This window comes from Macadamia integrifolia, chromosome 4 (genome assembly GCF_013358625.1).
Source record: "Macadamia integrifolia cultivar HAES 741 chromosome 4, SCU_Mint_v3, whole genome shotgun sequence".
In the NCBI taxonomy this organism is placed as follows: domain Eukaryota; kingdom Viridiplantae; phylum Streptophyta; class Magnoliopsida; order Proteales; family Proteaceae; genus Macadamia; species Macadamia integrifolia.
This window is the reverse complement of record NC_056560.1, coordinates 14,605,761-14,625,947: the sequence shown is the minus strand read 5'-3', so window position 1 is coordinate 14,625,947 and position 20,187 is coordinate 14,605,761. Positions and strand designations below refer to the sequence as shown.

The 20,187-nt window shown below is 38.2% G+C and overlaps 1 protein-coding gene across 5 annotated transcripts in view; it reads left to right on the top strand.

Annotated features, from left to right (window-relative positions):
* The window catches only part of LOC122076570 (phospholipid-transporting ATPase 3-like), a 31,673-nt gene extending 12,448 nt beyond the window's left edge, over positions 1-19,225 (top strand). For all 5 annotated transcript variants that reach the window (XM_042641941.1, XM_042641945.1, XM_042641944.1 and 2 more), the window contains exons 13-27: positions 42-158; positions 394-543; positions 642-746; positions 7,659-7,801; positions 8,128-8,229; positions 8,322-8,385; positions 8,478-8,690; positions 13,675-13,840; positions 13,954-14,033; positions 14,140-14,379; positions 15,885-16,106; positions 16,242-16,409; positions 16,675-17,037; positions 17,124-17,230; positions 18,707-19,225. In XM_042641941.1, the coding sequence (XP_042497875.1) occupies positions 42-158; positions 394-543; positions 642-746; positions 7,659-7,801; positions 8,128-8,229; positions 8,322-8,385; positions 8,478-8,690; positions 13,675-13,840; positions 13,954-14,033; positions 14,140-14,379; positions 15,885-16,106; positions 16,242-16,409; positions 16,675-17,037; positions 17,124-17,230; positions 18,707-19,010 (2,544 nt within the window). In that variant the 3' untranslated portion in view covers positions 19,011-19,225. The remainder of the gene's footprint in view (positions 1-41; positions 159-393; positions 544-641; positions 747-7,658; positions 7,802-8,127; positions 8,230-8,321; positions 8,386-8,477; positions 8,691-13,674; positions 13,841-13,953; positions 14,034-14,139; positions 14,380-15,884; positions 16,107-16,241; positions 16,410-16,674; positions 17,038-17,123; positions 17,231-18,706) is intronic.
* The last annotated feature ends 962 nt before the right edge of the window (positions 19,226-20,187 follow it).

Sequence of the window (20,187 nt, the reverse complement as noted above, 5' to 3'; positions counted from 1 at the left end):
AAATTTGTTGGCTGGTGCTTTGTTGTGTTTTAAAATTTCAGATGATCAAATTTATTCAGTCCACTCAGTTTATCAACAAGGATTTACATATGTACCATATTGAAACCAACACACCTGCATTGGCTCGGACATCCAATCTGAATGAGGAGCTCGGACAGGTATGTGGATGAACTTTTTTCTATAAACCAAAAAGGGTGGTGGGGTGGGAGTTGACTCCTTTCTACAGTACAAATGAAGCATAGATGGTTTTGGCAACTTTTTGTGTCTACCTAGCTCATAGATAGAGAAACTGTTGCTGTTGAACTTGACCTTTTAATGGATGTCCTATAATGATTTTACTCATTGCAAGTGCAAGTTTTTGAATCCGTGCATTGTACTTTGAACTCTCTACAGGTGGAGTACATATTTTCTGATAAAACGGGAACATTAACAAGAAACCTGATGGAGTTCTTTAAGTGTTCAATTGGAGGAGAGGTGTATGGGACTGGCATCACCGAAGCAGAAAAAGGAGGAGCTGACCAGACGGGCATGAAAATTGAGGAGGTATGCTTGTGGATCATTTGTGGAAGGAACACTCTTTTATTCATATACTCTTCATCTTCATCATCATTTTCTGATGAGTGCACTACTTGCTTGTATAGATGCCAAGATCTGCAACTTCATTGCATGAGAAGGGTTTTAATTTTGATGATCCTAGGCTTATGCGTGGTGCATGGAAGAATGAGCCTAATCCTGATACTCTCAAGGTTTGTTAACTGATGGAATTGGATCGAAATGCTATCTGAGATTTTCATTAAATGCTTCTAATGATATAGATTATTGTCACGTGGCATACAACAACAACAACTCTGCCTTTTCCCAATTAAATGGGGTCGGCTACACGGACCCTCCAAACAGTTCTATTTGAGGTCATACTAGAATCAAGACCTGAACTTTGCATGTCTTGCCTCACTACTACTATGGTCATTTTAGGCCTGCCTTTAGCTCTGTTTAGCATTTTCCATCTGAAATTGATCACTCCTCCTTACTGGTGCATCCCTAGGCCTCCATTGAACATGGTCATATGACTCATGTCACCTCAAACGACTTTCTCGGAGCTTGTCCTGAATGTGGTAATGAATTGTGGCAACTGTAAGCTGCTGAGTTCTATTTGATAAAAGCAAGTTCTTAATAATAAAATAGTTTGGGCATACTATATCGTTCTCCTTGCCACCCCACATATAAATTTCACTTGATTTTAGTTCTACTATTGATAATTTTTCCTGTTCTGATTTCAGAATTGAATTGAATGTGTGTTAATTCTTATTGTTATTCTTTGGGTTGAATATCTTGACGGATCTGTGAATGTTTCAGGAAAGAACAGAACATTTTGTATCTATTGTTTCATTTGGCACCATTTCATTTCTTTGCACTAATGATTAACCACTCAACCTGTGATGCAAGGATTGCTTGGTTTTCTAATTATAAATGTGGGTTCCTTATGCTAAGCGTATTATCCTCATCAATGAATGACCAATAATTTCTTGACGAAGAATAGATGCTAAAATATGGATTTGGATTTCCTTTTTTTATTTTTATTTTTGGGAGGGGGTGGGTGGTGGGTGTAAGACCTTTTTTGCTCATCACATGAGAGAATCAGATGGCAATGGCAGCCATGGGCATAATATTTACTATCATCTTAGATGATAGGTGCTTTTATTGTCAGTCATCACTAGGTTGTGCTCTTGATCTATATATATATATATATATACACTATTCAATGTTAATCATAGTTTCACAGCACCTAGGCGGACCACGGCAGTCAGGGGGGACTGATGTAGATACATCGGCATTTACCTGGTTGGACCAGCATGACCGGCTATGGAAGCCAAGGGCCAAGAAGAACCGGTCCAACCTAGGGTTTTGGTCCAACAAGGATTGGAAGTAGTTTAGTTTAATATTAAGTCTTTTATTTTCTGAGTCTTTTATTTTTTCTCAAGTTTATTTTGGGTAGGATACGTATGAAGGAGGAGTCAGTTTTAGTGTTAGAGTCTAAGTAGGAGTTTTATTATTTTTCCTTTATATACTTGCATAAACTTAATGTTTGATTTTTAGAGTGAATTTAATTTTAGAATTAGTGAATTTGTGCGTGGTTTGTGATCCCCTTCCCCCTATTGTGCGATTTTCCCTCTTCTCCCTAAGGCTACCCCATCAATTGGTATTAGAGCCGAATGATCCCCATCCCTTCCCCTCCATCTCTCTTTTCCATTCCCATTCTCTGTTCTATTCATACAGAGACAAAAAAAAAGAAAAGAGAGAGAATCGATTCTACCATAGGAGAGTCGAGCCTCCATAACTCACCGCCCCCCCTTTTCTCTTGACTTCTTCCATCGAATCCCTTTCTAGGGTTCCATCAGCAAAGAAAAAAAAAAGGAAAGAGCATCGTAGCAAAGAGAGAAGAAAGAATTGAAAAAGAAAAGCGAAAAGAGGTAGAAACAAGAAGAAGAATAGAAACAGAAGAATAAGCAGAAGCAGAAGAAAAGAGAAGATTGAAAATAAAAAAACCAGCGCAGCAGAGAGAGCGAAATAGAAAACAGAGGAAGAAAAAAAAAGAATAAAAGAAGAAGAACGAACAGAAGAAGAGAAGAAAGAAGAAGGCGAAAAAAGAAGAAGAGAGAGAGAAACATACCTGGTTTGATCAGTTCCTTCTCTTCTGTCGAGCTTCGCCTTCCCCTCTCGTTCTGTCTTCAAGAAGGAGGACTCCTTTTGTTGGTAATATAAACCCCCACGATTTCTCCTTTTCTCCCTTTTTTCCCTTTAGTTATCTTTTTATTTCCCAAAATACCCCTGCCCCACCTTTTATTATTTATATGTTTTCTTACCTTGTCTTTCCAAGTATACCCCTCTTCCCTAATACGTGAAATCCATTCTTCTTGTGTTTCAAATTGAACTGCTGCCCCTCCCCCCCAAAAAAAAACCAGAGTTATTTACCATTCTACCACTGCCCTTTAAACATCTTTTATTTACTATTTTGTTGATTGTAATCTGCCTATCTCCACCATGGTAGCCAATTGTGAAGTTGTTCAACAGCTGAACTTCTATAAGGGAGAAATTGATGGAAAATTTGAAGCTCTCCCTACCGATGTCACTTCTCTAAAGACAATGATGGACTCCATGCAAGCTTCTATGCAAGCTTCTATGACATCCATGCAAGCTTCTATTGCTCGTTTGGCTGTAGCAGATAGAGGAAAGAGTCCCATTTAATCTGGGGATTTTTTCAACACCACTCCACAAGATCCATCACCACCACTACCACCATCGCCACCACATTGGATGTCCTTGATTTTTATGGAGACAACAATCCAAAACTGTACTTTGACTGGATTCACAGCTTAGAACATTCTTCAGATGATATGGGTTGATTGAGGCTCGAAAGATCCTATTTGCAGAGGCCAAACTGAATGGCGCGGCTCGAATCTAGTGGATTAAGCAACAACAACAACAACAAAACCAAACCCAAGGCATTGGTTTAGTCACTACTTAGGCTGAAATGCATGAAGTCATGAACTGGAGATTCTTACCTTTTGATTACAAGCAACGCATGCATCTTAGGTTTGCACAGTTGAAACAGGAGAATTTAACCGTTGAAGAATATGTAGCTAGATTTTATTATTTGGCAACTCGTTTTGATTTTGCGTGGGATGAAGAAGTATTGGTAGCACAATTCCGCAATGGTTTGCACCCTCAACTTAGTGCTGCCCTTGCATCTAGCCAACTGCCTACAATGGAAGATGCCGTACAAGTAGCATATCAAGTTAAGGAAAGTCTGAAACGTCCATACAATTGGAGGCCATTTACAGATGCTTTTCCTAGAGGTCCTAGTTCTATTCAATCACAGTCATCTCCACAGGAAAAGTCAATCAGCAGACCACGGGCTAGTGCTTCATCTATGTCATCTTCACGACCCAGCCGGCCATATTCTCCACCTCGATGCAATTCAGACATGTCATCTTCATGGCCTAATCATCCATACTCCTCACTGTAGCGTAGTTATGACAGGAACTCGGTATTTCCAAAGGAGGCTATACAATGTTTCCAATGCAAGGGGTACGGGTAGGGCTAATCAATGTCCTAACCGATTGTTAGCATACTTCGATAAGGACAATTTTATACCTTATGCACTAGAAGAGCAACCAAAAACAGGAACAGTAAATCTGGAGGTTGAATGTGATCGTGAGCTTAATGAGATCAATGATGGTGACAGTGATGGTGAGCCTCAACTGTTCTATGTGATTCGTCCACTTTTGATTGCACAGAAGATTCCCGAGGAGGGCGATTGGCGCCGTAATAGTATCTTTCAGACTAGGGTGTGATGCAATGACAGTTTGTGTAATATGGTGATTGACCCCAGAGTTGTACCAATGTTGTTGCTGAAGATGTTGTTCGCTAGTTAGGTATGAAAACTGAGTCTCATCCGAATCCCTACATGGTTGGATTGGTGAACAACAATAATCTGAAAATTCATGAAAGGTGTTTGCTCATGTATTCCCATTGGTGAACTGATCGATCATGTTCAGTGTGATATTCTCCCTCTGAAAGTTTGTCACATTCTACTGGGGCGCCCATGGTTGTTCAACAAGAAAGCCAAGCACTGTGGATATGAAAATACATACTCTTTTCAGCATGGTGGCCTTGAAATGAAGTTCCTTCCAACAAAGGATCTTCCCCCTCTCAAGCTCAAGAGGACAGTTGGTACTTTTTTCATCAAGCGCATTGACTCTGATGGCATTCTTGGACCTCATCCAAACTCGACGGAGTCGAGTTCTTTTCAGAAGGTGAGAGCTGATGTAGATACAACAACATTTACCTGATTGGACCGGCATGACCGGTTATGGAAGCCAAGGGCCAAGAAGAACCGGTCCAACCCAGGGTTTTGGTCCAACAAGGGTTGGAAGTAATTTAGTTTAATATTAAGTCTTTTATTTTTTCTCAAGTTTATTTTGGGTAGGATACGTATGAAGTAGGAGTCAGTTTTAGTGTTAGAGTCTAAGTAGGAGTTTTATAATTTTTCCTTTATATACTTGCATAAACTCAATGTTTGATTTTTAGAGTGAATTTAATTTTAGAATTAGTGAATTTGTGTGTGGTTTATGATCCCCTTCCCCCTATTGTGCGATTTGCCCTCTTCTCCCTAAGGCTACCCCATCAGGGACATTAACGCGACCCCAGCATGGTTTGAGATTTCGCACATTTTGGTCGAAATTTTGACCATTTCAACAATATCGAGCCAATCCAAGACGAAATTACATGGTACATTATAAAAGTCCAAGGTTTCAGCTGGTTTCTAATGATATTGACCCATTTCGACTGATATTTCCCAAAAATCTATAAGGTTGACCAAACGTGCCTATAAAATGACTTGTTTCGTGGGAAACAATCTCATTTTCGCAGATTTCGACTTACATCTCCCATTTTCTTGACTATTTCTCTTGGGAAATAGTGGATTGAAAAAAAAAAAAAAGTCAAGTTTCTCTCTAAATTTTTGGTTTCTCTCTAAATTTTTGTTTCTAGTCACATATTTTGCACAACCAAAGGAGATCTACCTAAAGATGAGTACTTGAAGTAAAAAAGGTAAACCCCATTTCTCCTGAAATTCTTTTTTTTTTTTTAGTACAATGTAGTTGTATACAAAGTAGAATGCTTTTAATTTTTTATATGTTAGTTAGAATGACTCGATCTACGCATTCATGGTGTATTTTGCGTGTTAAATGATTTTTAAAATTTTTTATTTTAAAAAATACACTTTCTTACAACATATATTTTTTAAAAATGAGGTTAATATTTTATGTTTGGTGTTGAACTTAATATACGTTGGACAACGTTAGCTGATCTTATATGTAGACTTAGGTTAGTTTACAACTTCACTCAGCGTACACTAGGCCACTACCAAACTTGGGTCAACACTACAAGTAACATTTTAGGTGTTTTTTTACCCCCGTAAACTAATTCATGTAATAGGTTAGAAATGTCAAAAATATGTGCACAAAAAATCAGACCCAAAAAAAAAAAAAAAACACAGGTTGGGGGTTGAAACCATGGTTCCTCGAAATATCGGGTTTCGACCTGATATTTAGAACCTTGGGCACCAGCAAGGTGCCACTCCAGACAAAGTCAGTTGGACACCTAGGCGACGCCTTGACAATGACGGTGTTTATGCACTGGAATTTCCTATTTGTTGACTTCATTTTCTGCTAATGGACGACTTAAGATTTAAAAGTACATCAAAGTGTGTTGGAGTGAATAAAAAACCATTTTCATGTTCATTTTATTTTTAGGCCATATAGTTTTACCGTGTTACCACTTCTCTTTTTCCCTTCTTTGATAAATCATGGGACTGTTCAAGTGTTGTCGTGTTGATATGCATTATTGTAGTCCTTACCTATTAGCTTGAGCTTTTGGGATAAATGGTTGTAACATGGTATTAGAGCCAAGAGGTCGGGCGTTTGATCCCTGATATGTGCGACGGGTTTTGTGTGTTGTGCCCTACGCTTTGTGCCCCCTTGGTGCCATGTGATGGTGTCACGTGCAAAGCCCTGTGTGTATGTGGCCTGGACGAGGGATTTCGTACTTGTGTTGATATACATTGTTGTAATCCTTACCTAACAGCTCGAACTTTTGGGATAAACGGTTGTAACAAGAAGGATAGAGATGCTCATCAGTATATCCATTAACGGCATCTGAACACCTGAGTCTTGCAGGATATGCATGCCAGCAGACCTAACCATTCAGGAACCTAATTTAAAAGGGTAATAAAAAAGACAGACTACTTCAGTCAGAGCAAGAGAAGTGGAGAAAGAGGTGGTGGATAATCCAAAGGATAAGCTGTTTGTTCCGTCTGTAAAAAAGGGTACAATAGCCATATTTAAACAACATAATGGAGAGAAGATAAGTGTGTTCTATGAAGATTTTAAAGACCTCTGGTGCTGTATCATAGTTGCCACTCTAAGGTGCCTCGAAAAAGGGATTCACTTTTTGTTTGCGAATTTCATGAATTACTCCCTGATGGGCATGATAACAAGTTACTGACTGAGCGAGCTATCATTAGAATTTTGGTTTGTTACTTATTTTGATGAGCCTACACCACTGTCCATCTGATATATATTTACATTGTTACCACAATAGACTTCGAAATTTACTTTCGAGTATTACCACTTCCCGGTGTGTTGATGTTTGGAAATAGATGAGAATGAACTTAATGATTTGTGAATGGCATTTATTTCTGCCCAAGTGCTCCAAGTTGTGACTATGAAAAGAGAATTCCAGAATTAATATTGGAATATTGACTTCTTCTGTCATGTAATTTTTTCTGCCTGTAGAAATATACCTTTCGGACAGGCACTTGATTACTATACTGTAAGCTTATCTTAATTGTTGTATTCTGTAAAAAGAACATGGCAGTCAAAAGACGGATGGTGACAATATAGCTGTTATTCCCAAATCATGGTTGCCACATTTAAAATTAGTGACTTCTTGCCTAGGATTTCATCCAAATGGGCTATAATCTTAATAATATATCCTTTGTGAAAGCATATGAGTGAGTGAGTGAGTGTGTGTGTGCATTCATTTTCCTATTTATTCACTTACGGCATTCTCAGTGGAGGTTTTTGTTTGTTGAGTAGGAATTCTTCAGATGTCTGGCTATATGTCATACTGTGCTTCCTGAAGGCGATGAATCCCCGGAGAAGATTGCATATCAGGCTGCATCCCCAGATGAAGCTGCTCTAGTTACTGCAGCAAAGAACTTCGGCTTCTTCTTTTATAGGTTAAGACTTCCTATATGACATAACTATATCATAATAATCCTTGTAAAACTACTGGGTAGGAGTGAACGGCTCCCCTCCCCCCCCCTTCTTAATTGTTATTGTTATGTGAGTGCCGTCTCCTTTAGAAACTGATCATCTGATTTACAGTTCATGTGGTGCAGCCATTTTTCCTTTTTGTTTTGGAAAATAAGTAGTGCACTGTAGTTCTATTTTCTTGGTTCTGGTATGCTTCTTGTTCATGGGATTGAAAAAGGTTGACACAAAGGTCTGTGCTATTAATTGTTCTATGTTAAATTGAATTGTGCCTATCTGTTTCATCTTTCAGGCGGACACCAACTACGATCATGGTTCGTGAATCGCATGTAGAGAAGATGGGTAAAATCCAAGATGTCTCTTATGAGATTCTGAATGTTTTAGAGTTTAATAGGTGGGTGCCATCCTTATGTGATTTCTTTGCTGTCTCTGTCTTTGTGCTGTATGCCTGTATCTTAATAGTACTAATGATATTCATTTAAATAGTACAAGGAAGCGCCAGTCAGTCATATGTCGCTATCCAAATGGGAGGCTTGTTTTATATTGCAAGGTGGTTATTTCTCAAGGTTTTTTACTTTTAAGATGGGTGTTGCTAATGACAAATGAAATGTGGCTCAGACAAGATAAAACTTTGTTTTGCAGGGTGCAGACTCTGTCATCTATGAAAGACTGGCAGAAGGAAATAATGGGATGAAGAACATGAGTAGGGAACACTTGGAACAGTTTGGTTCTGCTGGTTTACGTACACTTTGCCTGGCTTATAGGGATTTAGCTACTGAGCTGTATGAAAGCTGGAATGAGAAATTCGTTCAAGCAAAATCCTCTTTGAGAGATCGGGAAAAGAAATTGGATGAGGTATGTGCAATTTGAAAATGTGCATTTATGTTTTTGAAACTTAGTTTTAAGTAACCTAGCTGCAATTCATGCTCAGGTCAGTTAAGGAAATTATAATGTTCACAAAGGTTTGTGAATTTCATAAAGTTCAGAGTTGCTATACGGTTGGCAGTGGTAGACATAGATGGGCCCATAATGGGGTTAACTCACTAAAACAGCCAGTAGTTACAGCCCCCACAAGCAGAACCCTAGGGTTGAAATTTCCGCGAATAATAGGTGACCAATGGCCAAAACTTAAAGCTTAGATCAAGCCCAAATCTGAAGTTTATTCTTCTTTTTTTATCTAAATCAACTCTGCCCAGCTTAGAAGAAACTCAACCTGGAGTTTTAATAAGTTGAGGGATCAATTGTGTGTGATGAATATCTATTCGCAGCCCATAGCAATATTTTGGTAGCTTACGGATGTTTGGAATGTAGTCTTTAATGCTGGGAGCTTTCTCTTTAAAGAACTTCGGTGGCATGATGAATTCTATGTGTTCAACCTTTGATCATTATCAATTGTGAATGTCGTATCCATCGAGTCTTAAACTTTGGGAGTCTTCTCATCGAAGAATTGAAGCACGAGCTCGACCTCTTCAAGAACAACATCATGAATGTTGACGAGTTCTTGTGGAGTGTTATCTGGACTACTACCTCATCTTCCACTGTTTCAGTTGTCTCCCTTGATTTCTTTGATGTAAACCTTTTCAATGGAATCTTCTACTTGTTGATCTTTTGTCTTTGAGCTCTTCTTTATCACCGCACTTCAGCTTTATCTTCAACTTCGGACTCCTTTATTTATGTGGTTCTCTCTCAAACTTCCTTTGGTAGTGGAAATTTGAGTTCAGCCTTCACCTTAATATTGTTGGTGTTAAGACTCCCAACACTCTCCGTTTTGTAAATGGAACTTTATAGACGGCTGCTTAAGTTCTCTTCTACTTTAAATATCTTTTGGTGGTAATCTTGTTGAAGGAAGAGTTTTTTTTTTTTTTGGACATGTTCCGGTAGGTACTTGTTCTTCAGCTCGTGCTTCATCTTTCCCAAGTTCTAGGTTCACGTCTCCTAAATTTGAGCCTCTCTTCATGGAATCTCCACATTCTTTAGCATGACCACTTAATCTATCAGCAAATCTAAGTTTCTGCTCCACTGTCAAGTTGTACACTTGTACCAGCCACTTCTAAAGAGTCTAAACAATCAAGGAATAGGCATGGGTCCATCTGTCCAGCAAAGTAAGGAACTTTTAGCTTCACATTCTTTGTAGTAATATCAGCCGTGGGTGGTGCATAATATGTAGGTACAGAATCAATACGTGGCACTACATTTGTCATGCGTTCAGTCGACTGCTTCAACATCTCAATCACTTGAACATTAGAGTCATGGGTCTGGTTCGAGGCACTGAAGCTACCCCTGTCCATGGCTCTGATACCAAATAACAGGGTTAAGCTCACTAAAACAGCTGGTAGTTACACCCCACCCACAAGCAGAACCCTAGGGTAGAAATTCCTGCAAATAAAAGATCAAGCCCAAATCTGAAAATTATTTTTCTCTCTTTGATTTACATCAGACCATATCATCAGCCAAGTTTCTGTTCAATTCAGTATATAACAGGGTCGAAAACATAGTCCAAAGTTATTTAAAATTACAAAGATGCCACCAACTCTAAATTAGAGGTTAGTGGCATCTTCATTATTTTTTATGTTCCTAGTGTCATTATTTTTTATGTTCCCAGGTTGACACTGGGGAGTGAATCAGGGTTTCCAAAAATTCTCCGAATTTTCTCTCAATACTCCTTTCAACACACCCTTGGTATTCTCAACACTAATGGCAGTATGGCACTCCTTAACACAAGCACTGACAAGTGGCAACCCTACTCTGTTGATCACAACTCTTGTGGCACAGCCCAACACAACCTTGTTGATCACCACACTTATGTTCACACTTCTGACATCGGCTTCAAGCACACACTCTGATTGGTTGGAGCAATCCCAATTTTACCAATCACACACAGTTATGTGCACACCCACCTTGCAGCCACTGTGTGGCTAGTTATTCCAAGTTCTGCACACCATCCTACAAGCATACACGACACTCCAATATCCACAAGCATAGAAAGACAAACACATAACATCGGATATTGGTGGTTCGGAAAGTTTCCTACATTCACGGAGTAATGCCATAGTTGGGCATCATATTAGCTCGATACACAACACTATTTAGCAGCTACAACTGTTGGGAGGTAAAACCCCCAATACAGCTATCATTATAAGAGTGCTACAACACCCACTTTAGACTGCTACAACAGTCGAAGAGCTACAACCCCCCTCTGTGTCCAGCTCCAACTGAACACTCCAAATACAGATAATAGAGGGCTTATTTGAATGCCCCAAATTACAAGCTCAATACATGTGCCTCCCAATGAACCACAAACAGTCACACCTAGGCATTTGATCAATCATTTATCCTACATTGACATACAGTAAAATGGGGATTTGTTCACCTAGGCTTGAACCTAATTGATGTGCAGACACTACTACCTTCAACTTACAGTCTTACACACCATACCTGAAGATCATGCCATAACTTTTCACTCCGATATCAGAATGACATAATTAAAAAAGGTTGGAAAGCCAACTTAGAGATCTTAATTTCTCATGTTTTGAGCTCCTCCAAATTCAAACTAAATGACAGTTCAAAAAAATACCCGAAATTGTTGCTGCATCACAAGCTTACAATTTTCTAATTTAGCCTGGACCAAAATACTCATGAAAGTTTAGTGGTTATGAAAAATATCTAATTGCAGGAAAAACTGGCAGTAAGCACCTAAAAAATCACCAAACTCTCCCAGCTTGCTTCTTTTTGGTGTGATGATATGGAAATCGCAATAACTTCTTCGTTCGATATCAAATCGGCCTGATTACAGTTGCATTGGAAAGAGAACTCAACGAAGTCCAACTTTTATGTACATGTTTCCTTCCAAATCTGTCATTTGTCCTACTCAAATTGGCTCCAAAGTGGACACATCAGCATGAACCTATGAAATCTCCATTCAGAGTGCATTTATCCTTCGCCCGATGCTGTTACATGCTGCCAATGACTGAATAACTTTGTAACACACTGCCAAGTCCTGCCACATAAGCCCAGATAGCTCTGTATCACTACCAAACTGACCCTTGTCTAGTTCTCACTGCCACTGCCCTGTTTGCACTGCCAGCTCACTGTTTGACACTTCCAGCTCTGCCAAGACACTTGTGTATCACTTCCAATGCTGCCACATGACTGTGCATCACCTCGAGTACTGTCAATCCTTTCCAGCTCTACCCACATCATTGACTTCCATCTGCTCAACTGCCCTCTGTCTGCTGACACTGCTGATTATGCTACCATCGCATTACCATCTATCTGCTACACTGAAGCATTGTGCATTGTCCACATTGGTCATCCACCAATGACTCAACATCTGTGACCACTGTGTGAGTGTGTTACTCAACTGACTGTGTTTGACAACAATGACAAGAACAACAACAGCCATAGTCCCAACAATTTTCCACAGCTTTGGATACACCTACAATGCATATGATATGCTCATTTTTCATATATGACAAATTTCTCAATTTTTGTTTGATAGTGGCAATAATCCCTGTTTTCTGAACTTTTTAAAGTTCGTGATTGTTCCAGAATTTACGGGATTGCCTCTATTCTATTAAAATTGAGCTACTAGTTATTTGTGGGCCCATAGTGATCCAATTTAAGAATTATTGAACCTGGGATTGCATCACTCCTCATGAAGATCCAGATCAGCAAACTCTTTGGCTGATTTCTTAGCCAAGGGTGAGGTTGAGAGGAAATTTTGTATATTGGGCCATTTCCTATTTATATGAAGTGAGGCCAATTTTAGCTTCTTTTTTTTTTTGGGCGGGGGGGGGGGGGGGGGGGGAGGGAGGGAAGTTCGTGGATTTTGAGGATTATGTATATGATTACATTGTACATCCCTTTTTTTGTCTCTGACCTAGTAAATTTTTTGTTGCTTCATTTAAAAAAAAGAAATGTACAATTAGCTTCTGAAATTAGGTCACAGTTGGTGTGGCACTATCTACCTTGAAGATTATCGTCATATATGGGACACATGGCATCCATACTCCAATCCAATTCATATGACTGTTTTTGGATTTTCAAATAAATTCATATGTTAGGTTTTGCAATTTTTCATATATGAAAGGACAGTATTAGAGGGGGCTGATAATGGCACCCGATCTGCACTAGCAATTAATTCATTATGATCCCAGGTCAAACATGGATCTGCTGGTATGGATCCATGTTGTGCCCCACATCTGGGTAGTAATTTATTTACAATGTAATCAAAATCTTTTTAAAAGATGTTAAAATTGTATTTTTTTTTTTGTGATATGGTAAAGGATCCAACTCACGAATTCAAGAGGTCCTGTAAATTGTAATAGCTAGAAGTTCTGATATTTACCCAAAAAAGAAGTTAGCAGTTATGATGCGGCATATATATTTTTTGGTGTAAGAGATGTTATAAGTAACTGTTTTGAACTGAAAACCCAATATGGGAACTGGTTAGATATGTGATTGGAATTTCTTCCTTTTTAAATTAATAAATTGCGGAAAAGAAAATGTGGATAAATTTTTTACATTTTTACTTGCTCAAATATTGCATTAATTTAGGATATTTATCTGCGAGTTTTGCATGATTTATTCTCTTCCATTTCTAGTGCAGTACTGATGTATTTTACTTTTTGTAGCTTTTAGATGCCATGCTTATGTATCATGCAAGTTTATGGACATTTGAAAAAATGTTCTGAAACTAGTAATGTCCGTCAACCAATTGATTCAATCAGACTGCATGATTTCCATTTCTGAGACACAGAAAATTTTCTCAATCTTTGAGATTTGTGCATCTATTTGACTGGATAATCCCCCTTTTCTCATATGGTTAAAAATTCTACAGGTGGCTGAACTTATAGAGAAGGACCTTATTTTGATTGGCTGCACTGCTATAGAAGACAAACTTCAAGAGGGAGTACCAACTTGTATAGAGACTCTTTCTAGAGCTGGAATTAAGATTTGGGTTTTAACAGGGGACAAGATGGAGACAGCAATAAATATAGCATATGGTGAATTCATCAAGTGCTTATAATTTTATTTATTTGTTTCTCACTAGCATTTGTTGTTTCTTAGTAGTGCTAGAAAATTTCTTAGTCTGGGTTTTATTTTGTTTGTTATACAGCATGCAGCTTGATAAACAATGACATGAAGCAGTTCATCATCAGTTCTGAAACTGATGCGATTAGAGAAGTTGAAAGTAGGGTAAGAAACATTTCTTGCTTTATATATGTGTTAAATGTGTGTGAGGAAAATTATCTCCGGTTCAGACTGTTGTTTGGTTAAAATTGTGTTTAACTTTTATGATTAGGGTGACCCCATGGAGGTTGCACGCTTTATCAAAGACGCAGTGAAACAAGAGCTGAGAAAATGCCTTGAAGAAGCAGAACACTATCTATGTAGAGTGACTGGACCCAAATTGGCTCTCATAATTGATGGGAAATGTTTGATGTATGCATTGGACCGAAGTTTACGAGGAAATTTTCTTAAACTGAGCTTGATTTGTAGCTCAGTAGTTTGCTGCCGAGTTTCTCCACTGCAGAAAGCGCAGGTAGAATCATAATGATGTTTTGCAGAGTTTGCATTAAGGTTTTTTTTTTTTTTTTTGGGGGGGGGGGGTGGTGTTGGCATAGAGGGTGGGATTGGGGTTGAGGGATTAGTATGCTTGTCATTAAATATTTCGACCTTCCAAAACACTCCCAAAAGTACTGTTGTTTTTCTTTCTGCTCATCCATTGCTAGGTCCGGTAACTGTAGCTTCTTGACTCTGGAGCTTGAATTGTTGTGCCATAGTTGCATCCAAACGCCATAACGGGTTCATCACATCCTTAGGCATTATCGAACTAACATTGCAACTCATTTGATAGCCCCATCAAAACCTTGTATATAGAACGCAATGGACAAAAGGCCAGGAACTTTCTTGGCTTCACTGAAGAGGAGAATGCACATATAGGAAAGAAAAACCCCAATGGTTATCAATCATCCATGGTCAGAATGCTATTATGGAGAGTCTGTACACAAAAAAGAAACAATATATGATGACAAACCTTTGACCTGGATTGGACCAAAAGGTGAATATTGTCTGGAACACTGATGAAAGCTTCAATGGAATTTGACTGAAAACATATCTGACGTCTCCAAAGACTAACACAAAGTCCTTTTATCCTCTTCCTCACAATGTTGGTGGGTTGATTCAAAATGTCCATTTACTGAACATTATTGTTGAACTTCCAGGTCCTTAAGATGTTGGCTGAAGGTGGAAGTCCAAGTCTTAAATGTGCAATAGACCTCCAAGCAACTGCTACTTTGTGGAAAATAACCCAATTTTCCTACAAGAGATGTCTTCCATACACCTAGCTTCTTTCTTACCACAGCAACTTGAATTTGTTGTAAAAAAACTACATCCAGTTACAATATTCCTTTCTGGTGACATGGATAACTTGATTGGCGGACTCTTCCACTTATTTGCCATTCCATAATCAACTGCAATAATGGTTCTCCATAGGCTGTGAGGTTTTTCCAAAGTCCCAGTATCATTTGGATAAATTGGAACCTTTTTTAGGCTTAGACTTACCCTCCCGTCTGCTTTGGTCACATACCTCCCAATATTTTTCCTTCTTACCATCACACGGAAAATTGCATCTGTCTGCCACCGAACCCATTAAGATTATGTTGGGATTACTAGCAATCGTAATGTTATTTCCTATGGAACAAAAAATATGCAAATTGGACTCTAGAGGCATGTAACAAGGATTATGGATCGTATGGGAAATTTCTTTTTACCCTCAAATTCATGTTAAAATTTTTTAGTGTCAAACTTGGGAATTTGATCTGTATGACTAACCAATCATCATGACTCTAGGAAAGACTAAAGTTGTTTCCGTGAATAGTTTCAAGTTACTGCGGCTGTATATATTTCTTTCATTACTTAACCACCCCACCCCCAGTAACCCATGTCACCTGAGTAACAGTGTTTTTCAATTGCAAATCAGCCGTAATATGAAGTGGTGTATTTTTTCCATGTGATTCTGAGAAAGAAACTCTGGATGCTTTGCAGGTGACTAGCCTGGTTAAGAAAGGTGCACAGAAGATAACCCTTAGCATAGGTGATGGTGCTAATGATGTGAGCATGATTCAAGCTGCTCATGTTGGTGTTGGAATAAGTGGGTTGGAAGGAATGCAAGCAGTTATGGCTAGTGATTTTGCAATTGCACAGTTTCGCTACCTTACAGATTTACTACTTGTGCATGGCCGATGGTCATATCTTAGAATATGCAAGGTCTAGCCTCCCAATGTTATGCCAAATTATGAAAGTTGTTTAAGAAGTCGCATACTTTCTGTTCAAATTACTTGCAGGTGGTGACATGCTTCTTCTACAAGAGTCTTACTTTACTTTCTGTCTAATTACTTGCAGGTGGTGACTTACTTCTTCTACAAGAATCTTACATTCACTTTGACTCAATTTTGGTTCACCTTCCATACTGGATTTTCGGGTCAAAGATTCTACGATGATTGGTTCCAATCTTTGTACAATGTTATTTTTACAGCTTTGCCTGTGATCGTTCTTGGACTGTTTGACAAGGTATAGCAGTCATCTTCTCAATGTGCGCCTTGTCTTCGAGTGTACCATATTAAAATTTATGCTACTACTGTTTATTTTAAATCAATTGTCTGATTGTACATATGAGCAGGATTTTTTTTTAGTTCATGAAATTGTACTTATTGCAAGTTTGCAACTAGAGGATGAGTATTGTACCAATCTTCAATTTGCTAAGTATACAATCTGGCTTAATTAAATGTTTGAATGCAAACTAATTTGTGATTGGTTCATCTTTTCTCTTTGCTAGGATGTCAGTGCATCTCTTTCGAAGAAATATCCTGAGTTATACAAGGAGGGAATAAGGAATTCCTTCTTCAAATGGAGAGTTGTGGGGGTCTGGGCTTTCTTTTCTTTGTACCAGTCACTTGTCTTCTATTACTTTGTGACTGCTTCCAGCCGTAATGGTCACAATTTGTCAGGCAAAATTTTTGGTTTATGGGATGTCAGCACCATGGCTTTCACTTGTGTTGTAGTTACTGTCAATGTACGTCTTCTTATGGCCTGTAATTCTATCACTAGATGGCACCATATTAGCGTTGGAGGAAGCATTTTAGCATGGTTTGTGTTTATCTTCATCTATTCTGGAATTATGACCCCACGTGATAGACAAGTAAGTAATCTTTGACATGCTTCCTTGAGTGCTTTTCTATGTAATAGGATGTTATAACTCACTATGTTGTGCCCTTTTTCTTTCAGGAGAATGTATTTTTCGTTATTTACGTCTTGATGAGTACATTCTATTTCTATCTCACTCTTCTCCTTGTTCCAATCGTTGCACTTCTCGGTGACTTCCTTTACCAAGGGTGAGTTTAGAAAATTATCCTTTTCCCTCTGCACTTCATATGATAATATTTAGAGAGAGGTTTCCTCCACTGGTGGTGAAAAAAATTTCCTTCACAGGAAACTATTGCTGCCAAATGTGGAAAGCTGATGTATTCATGTCTGACCATTCGGTAGATATAGGATATCCTTTGGTTAAGCCACACTTAATGGCCTATCCCAATCAGGCCCCACCATGTGTTGGACTCTCCTCATTTTTAACGGTGACATTTTTTTTCAGAGAAACTTCACCTTTCAACCATTGTGTAGACCATTATCTTGATGGGTGATGAAAAGTTTCCTACATGACCCATAAGTAGAGGGTGATGTAGACAAACATTTGAGAGTGAACCAAAATACCACATGGCAGATGTAGCACCAATGACAGAAATCATTTATTCACTGGCAGCAACAGAGACATACCTCTGTAGTGTTTTTATTCTGCGTTATGTCAGACTTTTTTCCAAAGGAAGCCATAATCCTGAGTTGTAGGTGTCGGAATCTTGAAGATAGTGCCTGACATCTCTGTTGATGTAAAGATGTAAAGAACAATTGGATCATTTTACCGTTGTTGACTCTTGAATTCAAGTTTTTGAAATGTGTTAGGATCATGTTTAACCCTACTCCAAACATTGTATTTGATTGCGAATGAAACTTTTCAACATTATTTTGGTTGGATTGTTTCTCATTTCTAAGTCATTTTAGTTGGTGCCTTTAACTATCCCAGCTCCTGGGTTCTGTGTACACACACCTCTTATTGTACCAACTATTTGAGTAAACCAAAGTAACGACTCAGTAATTCAAAACCCTGGCTAGACAATCCTGTTCAACCAACTAAAGTCTTACTGTAGTAAACTCTAAAGAACTCACCTTTCCGACCACTTCAACCATGGTTATTTATGACCTTCTACTTGCCCTTCTTACACTTCTAATTTTCACAATGTTGGTCTTGACTGCTACATAATTAATCGTCTTAGTTGATCCTAATTACCTAGCGGTATTATGCTCCCAAACTTCCTTGAATGCATTAATTTTTTTTCCATACTTATCGTGCTTGTCATATATCTTAGCTTATCTCAGCTATACCGATACCTGAGAAACGCAAAAAGAGACTATGAAATGAGTAGCCATGTTTTGTCAAGTAAGTTAGTTCTATTCCAAGGAGCATCTTTGAGTCCCTTGTTTTTTTACCGAAGAAATTGTGCTGTGACGATATGACACACCTCATATGGAGTATCTTGTATTTTTAGTTCTTTTAGTTTTCATTTTGAGCAATGAAGTAGAATTGCCTCTCAGTTATTGGACAGGTAGGAAATTCTGGGTGACCAGAATGCTACTTCATCCCATTAAACTTGAAATAATTTCAAAGCCATATAAACTGACTATTCATTAATTTGATTATTGATTCCTCTTTAGTACCTCTGAACTTTATATTCAAAATTTTCTTCATCTATTTTCAGGATTCAAAGATGGTTCTTTCCCTATGACTATCAGATTGTTCAAGAAATTCACCAGCATGAACCAGATGACAGCAGCAGAGCAGAGTTGGAGATTCAGAACCATCTTACACCAGATGAAGAGAGGAGCTATGCAATTGCTCAACTCCCTAGAGAAACCTCTAAGCACACTGGCTTTGCTTTTGATTCCCCAGGTTACGAATCATTCTTCGCTTCACAGGCTGGTGTTCGTGCCCCACAGAAGGCCTGGGATGTGGCCCGTAGAGCCAGTATGCGATCACGAACAAAGACATCTAAAAAGAATTGAATTAGAAAATATACATTTTCTTTTTCTTTTTGACATTTAATCACCAAATCTGTAAAAAATTAGCTGTACTATATTTTCGTTGCTTCTCATTTTTATATAGAAAATCTGCTCATTTTTGTTCATACCCCACATATATCACAATTCATGAGGAATATAGTGCTTTTGGTGGTCAGCAGAACTGTTACCACAGTTATTGATCTGATCATTTCGATTAACTACAGTTTCTTGTGTGTAAAATTCATGTTATGCAAACTTTGTTCTTAAAATATTTCTAGGGAAAAAGAAGCCTGAAAGGCAGTGTGGCCCCTTGTACCAAGCATAGAGGGGTGAAATGATCGCCCCGCTCCTGTTGATGTTTCTACGCACTCCCCCATTAGCCCCTGTGCAGGTGTAGGGGCCATGCTACCTTTGCAGGAACCCTCTCCCATATTTCTATTAGCATTTAAAGGATCACAGATCACTGGAATCATTTCAGTACAAAAGCTATTTTCTGCTACATTAGAGTGCATGTTAGCTCTCAAATTTTGTGTAGTCATTGAGTCGTAAGAAATTAATAGAAAAGATGGTAACAGTAGGGATATAATGCTTTTTCAATTGTTTGTTTGTCAATGGATAAGATAATAAAAGAAATAATATTTTTATTTCAAAGTTGAAATACTTTGGGAGTGGTGAAGTTTGTTTTTCTTTCTTCTTATAATATTTCTTTCCATAATTATAAGGTATGTTGCCAATGTGCAATAAATAAGCCGGCAACACTAATGGGATACAATGATGAGGTATCATTGAAGATGGATACGCGGTCATTTTAAAATGGGTAAAAGAGATATAAACATTGTGGGTGTAGCATATGATATATTGGCGACATATCCAATCTTGTTTCAATTATATGAAATTAAAAAAAATCTTTTTCTCTGATTTTTTTTTTATTTCTTCCTTGCAAACGCAAAAAGGTCTAATCTTTTTTTTTTTTTTTTTCACATCTGCAGAACATGGACTTTCTAAAATTCATTGCAAAGCAAACCCCCATTGGGCATTTGGCTCATATGATTGACTATGAGATTTTACATGTGATGTATGTATAAGTTTCATATTAATCTCATCTAATAATATATTTTTATTTTTCTGCAAAATATCCAACAGCTTCAGTTGATCATCTTGGAAAGAACCCAACTGTTAG